Source organism: Crinia signifera, chromosome 1 (genome assembly GCF_055691185.1).
Source record: "Crinia signifera chromosome 1, ASM5569118v1, whole genome shotgun sequence".
In the NCBI taxonomy this organism is placed as follows: domain Eukaryota; kingdom Metazoa; phylum Chordata; class Amphibia; order Anura; family Myobatrachidae; genus Crinia; species Crinia signifera.
Window position 1 is genome coordinate 369,386,902 of NC_139217.1, and position 8,778 is coordinate 369,395,679.

Below are 8,778 nucleotides of genomic sequence, written 5' to 3' on the forward strand. Positions count from 1 at the left end.
AAGTGCAGACAGTTAATTGTCTTGGACCATAATCGATATACAATGAATTCTAACACTATATTATAAAAAACATTCTATTTAAAGCATAAGATCTAGGAAAGTTAAGAAAATAATAGCACTATATCATTTTGCTTGAAGCAGAGAAAAGATATTCATAGCACTGAAGTCATTTTGTAACTTTTCATTAACTTATTATTCAAAGAAGCTTAAACACCTTTTTTCACACTGCAGACGTTTGGCTAAGCCCCCCCTCCTCCCCACAAATACAATGTTCTGAATTTGCATACCGATGCCCAGAAACTTCTAGGCTCCCAAACTTCAGTTCTGCCATGTGAGATGTTATTGGCAAAGAATAAAATAGAATTGTGAGAGCAATATCCACTCAAAGAGTAAGGCCAACACTTCTCATTGTCTTACTATTCTCAAATGGAGCATTAGAATGTAGTACACATGGCTGCGATCCCATATACATAGCAAGAACATGGCAAGAGAAATTCATGAATTCCTGTTTGCTGCATCTCTCACCTCTCTGTGTTTCCATATTGCAAAGACCTTTGTCTTTAATGAGAGACACTGAAGGAAGCATTCAATCTGAAAAATGATGCAATGTGCATACATGAATTTATGGGGACAGATAGATTTGCAATGTGTTTTTATTGCCATTAAAATAAATGCCGGTTGTGTACCCATTAACCCTTTCAAAGCTAAAAAGGCTTACTGTTGTTTGGTAGGGGAGAACCTAAAATGTAGGCAATATACAGGTATAAAGGAAAAGCCATGCTCAAGGACTGCCCTAAATACACAGAATGTCAATGTAACTGATTAAATTGACGTGACTATGAATTTTATTTTTTAGCTCTTTTATTTCTTCAATGAAAGGAACATGACTGATACACTCACCATCTATCAGTATCAATGGGCTGAAGTAGCATCTACTGTAATGTCATACTATTCTAAGATAAACATATGCTTCCTTAATAAAGAGCCTGAAAAGGATGTCTTTTCTTAAAAACGTATATAAAAGATGACCCACGTAAAGGATTCAATGATTGAAAAATTCCATCTATTGATGTGACAGAAAAGGTAGAAATGGAAAAGAAAATACATCAAATCCGGGACAAGAGCAAGTTGACCCTTCGATGCCTTTATATAACTGAGACAGCTACACAGATGCCAGTGAGGAGTGATGCCAAGGAACATGTGAAGAAGCCAACAGCGCAACAGCCTGGTGTCACTGCCAAACCTATACACACACCAGAGCTGGGAAAAGTGCCAGGCGCAAACCATAGTACCTGAGAACTTTGCCACAAAGGTTGAGTAACTGTTATCTTGGCAGCCGCACCAAGGTGACCCGTGTCTGGGTAAGCAGAAATAAGCTCTCTTTTACAGAAAGTACCACTTTTTATCCAACTTATGTAGCATATCCAGCATGACATATTCAGTCATGTTCAAACCCCTTTTTAGATTAATTTAACGTGTCCCGGTGCACTGGAGCATTTACATTCTCTGTCTGTTCTTCAGTTCACCGATAAAGTGTCATGTTGCCGTTACATCTTCCAGCCTGAGAGTGTTAATGATATGGTTGCATGCACCCTTGTCACTTCTGGCAGTGAAAGGATTAAAAGATGAAAAGAACAGAGGATGAAAAAATGATGGCAGTGTTCTCAGTAAAGAAAATAGTGTCTTCATCGGTGCTAGCGAATGGAAATGAGGACAATTAAGCTTTTGTGCTCTATAAGCTTAAAATGACCAATAAAACTTGTTCTTTGACCCCTATTTTAACAGACATTTACAATTTAAATACATATATTTAGAATAAGAACAGACAGACAGACAGACAGACAGACAGACAGACAGACAGACAGACAGACAGATAGATAGATAGATAGATAGATATGAGAATTAGAGTAAAATATATTTTAGACATGATAGATTGATAGAACGAAACAAGAGCGTAACTACCATAGGTGCAAGGGGTGCAGCTGCTATGGGGCCCAGAGCTAAAGGGGGCCCATATTTACTGTTTAAGTAATGTTTTACACACATTTAACACCGTAAGGATGCACCTAACTCAGATATAGTACATAGCCACATCCTAAGAAAAATGGAAATGGATTATATAATTAATCAATACTGAAAATCATTTTCACTGACAAATTTTGAATTTCTCGCTGTCCATGGAAACGAGGCAGAACTCTACCATGTAGGGTTTATATTTAGATATTAAACTATGGATTAGTGGCATCCTGATTTATAACTCAGCTCTACAATGAATCTCATGCAAACCATTTCTAAAGATATTCTGAGTTTATTTAACAAACAAAAAAAACATTCAAATTGCTATGCACTTGAAAATAAACTCATCTTGTGCACTGATCTGAAGAGGGATAATTCAATCTCCCTATTTCTGGTTATGTGACGTTATCAGTCTCATTTCCATCTTTCCCCTTAACAAGGTTACTTATTAAACGGAACTAAAGTATTTTTGAAGTATCTTACTCCTGGCGAAGGCAAGACCGTCTCTTATACTACTAGCCAAAGACAATGAAGATAAGCTAATTCTTTCTAATATAAAGTCTATTGTAATTTTATTAGGAAATCCCTAAATAACTGAGGCCCAGTCACCCATCACAAAGCCAGTGTATCATCTGTCTCCTGACAGACATAGAGCACTAATGAAGTTACTATGTGATGGATATTCTGTGGCTTTTTCTTCTTTCATGTTTCTTTCCAAATGACAAAACAAAACACAGAGGTATTTACACCCAATAAATGCAGCATATAGAACTAGGCTGAAGACTAAATGCTGGACTCTGAGTGTCTCTTTTGTGATCTTCCAAACCATCTTCAGATCAGCCACATGTGTCTGTACAGAGAGTTCAATCTACATTCCATGTCTCAGTGTTGCCTTGGTAAAGCATTCCATGATGTTTTATCAAAACAATTAACTTTAACAGAACTTTGCTTTGTGTTATAAAAAGTAAACCTTGAAAAAAACATATTGTGCAGTTAAAAAACTTTAAATATGGTTTGAACTGTTACTGAACTACAAATCCCAGCATGCCTTGGCTACCTGTGACCTATGCCCTTTCTGTATGGCAACAGATATTTCATTAAAAGACTGATATTGGTTCTCGAAGCATTTATTGAACCCATGATTTACTAAAGATGCCCTGAATTGTTCTATATACAAAGCAAGCAGATTGTTTTTGAATACACTTCCATAGTGAGGATTGCATTCTAAGGATCATTAACTGGTTAATGTATCAACCTATGTAATTAAAAATAGAGCTGGTCGATTTTCCAAGCACAGTCAGTGAGGTCCCAAGTAAAATACAGCATTTGATTTAATCTCTCTTGGGTTGAATTCCATCTTAAACACTGGAGACACGTTCACTGCAATTCCAGATATAGCTGTCTCTTTATAGACGTATAACAATAGACTCGTCTGATAACTGGGCTCATTTCTAGAATAGAGATACAAGAGGAAATAAAGCTTGCTGCTGTATCCCTGGAGAGCTGTAACTGGCATTACCTAGGAATAGACGCCTCAATAAAGTGAGAAGCGAAACGTTTTTGAGACAATCAAATAAAAACTTGTCTGAAGACCATTAAAGGAGAATCAGAAGATAATGGGGGTACAGATGAACAGGGGTGATAGGGACACATGAGGGAGCTGGTAAACGTGGAAAACGGAGAGATGATTAGAAAGCAAGATTGTGAGTAGGCAAAGAGAAAGTGACAAGTGTTAGGTGCATAGAGATGTCACATTTAACGCCCACAGATCTACATTTCTTTGCACGTCAAGGTGAAAAGTAAGTCTAATACTTGCTACTATACAAACTCAAACGCTTAGAGACAGGATCTGCTGTATGGTTGTTTTGTACATAATACTGTACGGTATATTATTTTAGCTGCAATTCTTGATAAAGGCTACAAGCATAAAGATTGACGATCACTATATGATATAATTATATTAAAGAGAGGGAATGCTTGGTCTATATCAGGCAGAAGGGAGCCCATATTAGGAGGAGATGTGGGTCTATATCAGGTCTGTCAACCTCGTTCTGTTGTCCTCAGTATCTATAAGTAACGCCACAGTCTAGTTATGAATTAAGACCAAGAACACAAGTCATTCTACCATTAATGGTGGGAATCCTTAAATCTCTACATGCCCATAAATCCATTTGTGTACTATTAACTGTAATACTACTTAGTATAATTCTCTATCATTATGTGATGTACATTTATTATAGCATGGTCATTCTTACTTTGTAGATGACGGTGAAGAAATAAAATGGACTATTATTTAAATATTGAATAATGGCTCACAAAGATAACACACAGGCATGATAGGACTTCAATATAAATGGAGTTTGCAACCACACCTGGTGTCATTCTAACGACGCAAGAGTGCACGACTCTGCCTTTATTAAAATATAAATAAAGATGACTTCACTGACACCCACCTTGAAGTTTATTGTACTTTTGAAGGTCACCTTATGGAAATAGGTGTAGCGTACGGTTTAAGAACTTTGTCACTAGAGGTAGGCAATGTGGATTTGGAAATGAGTGATTAGGAATCCAGGGTGACTGAAAAGCTCTCAATCTGTTTCTCTTTAATATCACAGTCCACAATAAACGAATGAATCACAGCATGTTTGTATTGAGCTTGTCATTTCCATCGCCAAATGCTTGTATTGTGCTCTCATAATACAGCCTCAAGATGGTGACTCTGTTGGCAAAGCAATAAGGGCCCATCCACTGCACAACAGTAACTGTTACCTACTGCGCCCAGCTGTCAGGCACACAGAGGGACATAACACATACAAATTACATACAACTCAGTGGTTTCGTGTATGTGATTGTGTGTGTCATGTGTGAATAACAGAATACGTGCTTGGTGTATTCTTTTAGGTTGGTTTGATTCAGGGAGCATTAGCGAGCAAGATTAACCATTTCAGGGAGATTCAGTTGAGGACTTTTATGGTGATTATAAATAATTGGATGGGCGTAGGGATCTCTGCACATCCCTGTCTGTTAGAGAGTGAGCAAACTTGGCAACACATCAGTGGAGGCACTATGAAAATTTGGATAATACAGTTCACCACCCTACTGTAGATGTGTAAGATGTGGAGGTGATTGTACAGTTGACTCATGAACAATTGTTTACAATACAAGGCTCAGATGTATTAATAATGGTACTCGGTACCAACGTTATTAATAGGACAGAATATAGTCTTTTTTTCAATAGCATTGCCATGTACTTTAGTTTTGACTTATTTCATAGATCGCAAGAGATACCTATGAAATACCCTTATTGCAAGACAGCTTTCAGCTTCCCAAGTTACAATACAGCATGGATTATCAGCGGTTTGTGTATTATAACCTTTGATCAGTAGCCTCAAGAGAATAGTAAGCTTGGAGCAGTGTGTCAACATATTATATCAAAGCTTTATAATGTCCAGTGTATTGTTATCACTCAGAGAGGCTATTTCAAGTATAAAATATATCAGCAAACATTACCTTGCAGGTCTAATGGATATGGTGCTTATGTAAGCCTCTGTGGAATGATGAAGTTGGACAATGATTGTAGATAGTGGGATATAGACAGATAACAAAGCAACAGTACATGTTCTAGGCTTCACACTTCTAGCATGAATTTATTGAGGGCGAAATATCTATCCAGACAAAATGTATTCATTGGTTTCAAAATGAAACAATGAAAACATGTATTTCTTATTCAGGGTGCACTTTGTCATACAAGCATAATTAATATCTATTAATTAAATCAGTGTTATTTCATTTTAAATTCCAACAGAGAACTCAAAAAATTCAAAACAAAAGAAAATGACTTGGTTTTTGCATCCTCAGTCTTGGTTATTTTAATTGTAAAAACAGTATAGATGCTATAATTATAAGTAAACAACAGCTGTACTGTACCATAACAGTCTCCGACAGTATCAGTCTGGGGCATTATGTAGCTATTGTAGTCTAAAACACTGTTGAATGCATTAATTGAGTACTGTACCCCAACCTTTTTAAAAACTCAATTCTGCCTCAACACAAGGGTATAGAGCAAATGAATGTAATAGGCCTCACTGGGTTACAAAGCAAACACTTACTGCAGTTGATGTGATTTGTAAGACACAGGACAACTATTACCCATTCCCCTGTGTTCCTAATAAAAGGTAATAAAGATTTGAGGGGGGGGTGTCATTCTTGTTCCTGTGATTGTGTCAGATTGCAGTAATAGGGAATTAGTAATGCTTTATTGTTGACATCTATGCAGACATGAGTCCCCACAGAAAATCGTTCTGTACTTACAGATTTATAAAGCCTTAATGCTCATGTAATATGTATTGTCTTGGTGAGTGAAGAACTTAAGTCAACGTTTGGGACTGTGCATGAAAGTGTAATGTCCCCTCAATGAGCACACGTCTGCTTGCTGCCTAATCTTATCAGGACTATTGTGTAGTAAGTAATTAACCTATTTCCCTGACAGCACGTGTTGGCTATGGGCGAGCAGGGAACATCTCAGCGTGTGTGTGCGCTGTACAGGGGACAAGGAAAACCCCCAGCGTTTCCTTAAGGATGGCTCCAATTTGTATGTAATGCATTACTGCCACACTTCTATATAAACCCCTCCAGGCTGCTTCTGGAGCCGCTTACATCCACTGTCACTTTCCCAGGTCTGTCACTGCTAAGAAGGAGAGAGAGAGAGAGAGAGAGAGAGAGAGAGAGAGAGAGAGAGAGAGAGAGAGAGAGAGAGAGAGAGAGAGAGAGAGAGAGAGAGAGAGAGAGAGAGAGAGAGAGAGAGAGAGAGAACAGAAGTGTGTGTGTGTGTGTGTGTGTGTGTGTGTGTGTGTGTGAGAGAGAGAGAGAGAGCAGGAGTGAGAGCGAGACAGGGAGAGAGCAGGAGAGTGATAACAGAAGTGAGAAAGTGAATTGGAGAGAAAGCAGGAGAGAGCGCAAGAGAAAGAAAACACGAGGAGAGAGAGAGAGAGAAAGATCAGAATGAATAAAGAAAGAGAGAGAGAGACCTGCGGGTGGTTATAGGAGCTGGAACTGACCTGTACACAGCAGGGCTAGCGATAGCAGGGGCACTATCCTGTGCTTGCCAAGCCAAGTCATCTTTGGGGTTCCCAAGCAGAGCTCACCAGTATGTACAAAGCACTGGCATGTCCTCTTGCTGCTCACAGGAGAATCAGGCAGCAGCCACCTGGTAATCCCACATGAGGAGGTGCTGCCAGGCTGAGGTGCCCGCTGCTTGCATGGCACAGGACGCGTGGTAAGTACTGGAAAGCAACTTTGCGAGCTCTTAGAACAACAGAGTAATATCCACAGACACTGGCCCGGACAGATGCGCTGAAGGACTGGTTAAGGCATGTTTGGAGGTGCCCCCGGCAGGTCCCAGCTCCGGCTGTACTCCTGGCAGAGAAGACGATGCTTCACCTCTGTGCTCTCCTGAAAGCAGCATCTTCCCAGCCCCACCAGTGACAGAGATCTGGGCTGGAAAACTCCCCTTCAACTCCTTGAATGTGAGAGTGGGCGGGCTGAGTGGATTGGCAGCCTCTGTGTGCCACTAGCAGGCGCGGTGGGGGCTAGGAGTAGTGGGCATGGAGTGGCAGTGGCTAGGTATTGTGCCCTAGGATGTCAGGGACAGGTGCCCATACGGTTGCACAGTCTCAGCTGCTTCCTATACAGACGCGGGAAGTGACAGTCTGCACATAACAGTGTCAGACATAAAACGTCTGTGTTCCTGACAGCCACATAAACCCTGGCCCACTTACTCTGCTATGTGACACTTCACAGTCTCATATGTTCACTTCTGATACAGAATAAGTGGGGAGGTCTAATTCCACATTTTCCCTTTATTAACATTTTTACCTGTGTGTTTCTGCCTATGATAAGTTAAACACAGCTCATAGTACTCTATGATAATTAAAAAGGGGACTTCAATATCTTTTACTATCTCATCTATTGTGTACACTCAGTATCGTTAACGATCTGTACAGGCGAGTGAGGACTCTCGCTCCCCCCACCATGTTGGTGCCAGATTGTGTAATGTGTATGGGGCTTAAAGGCCCATACACACTGGGCAACTTTGAACTGAAAGCCGCTCAAAACAGCCTGTTTGAGCGGCTTTCAGCTCAAAGCCGCCCAGTGTGTATGCCCCAGCGGTGAGCGCTGCTGCGTGCTCCCGCATCATCGCCGGGAAAGCCGCTCATCTGCTGGTTATACCAGCAGATGAGCGGCGTTGAGGTTGGCTTTGTATAGCTCTGCACTATGCAACGATGTCCTCCCCCCTCCGTCGGCGCCGGGCAGGGGGAAAGTCGCTCAGTGTTTGTATGCACTGAGTAGCTATCATCGCTGTCCATACACACTGGGCATAATCGCCCAGTGTGTATGGACCTTTACAGTTGGGTTTGGATCGTTTTATCGACCACACTTAGGTCGACAGTCATTAGGTCAACACCGTTGGGTCGACATGGTTGAAGGTCGACAGGTGTCTAGGTCGACATGGAACAAGGTCAACATGGTTTTAGGTCGACATAGCGCTAGGTCGACATTGGTTAGGTCAACAGGTCGCGAGGTCGACATGGGTTTTTTCGCTGTTTTTTGACCCGAATGTTGACACAGTCGACATGGACACAGTTGGAAGTCAACCGCATCGCTCGCTTCACTCAAGATGCTGCACTCGGCACACTATTTTATTCTCCCACCACGCCCTAGTGGATGGTAGGGCATGAAATACCGACTGTCGGCACATGTCAG

At 40.7% G+C, this 8,778-nt stretch overlaps 1 protein-coding gene across 1 annotated transcript in view; it reads right to left on the reverse strand.

Annotated features, from left to right (window-relative positions):
• TMEM132B (transmembrane protein 132B) overlaps positions 1–7,578 on the reverse strand; it is a 486,016-nt gene extending 478,438 nt beyond the window's left edge. The window contains exon 1 of the mRNA XM_083150609.1: positions 7,074–7,578. Coding sequence (XP_083006735.1) covers positions 7,074–7,134 — 61 coding nt within the window. The 5' untranslated portion in view covers positions 7,135–7,578. The remainder of the gene's footprint in view (positions 1–7,073) is intronic.
• Positions 7,579–8,778: the final 1,200 nt, after the last annotated feature.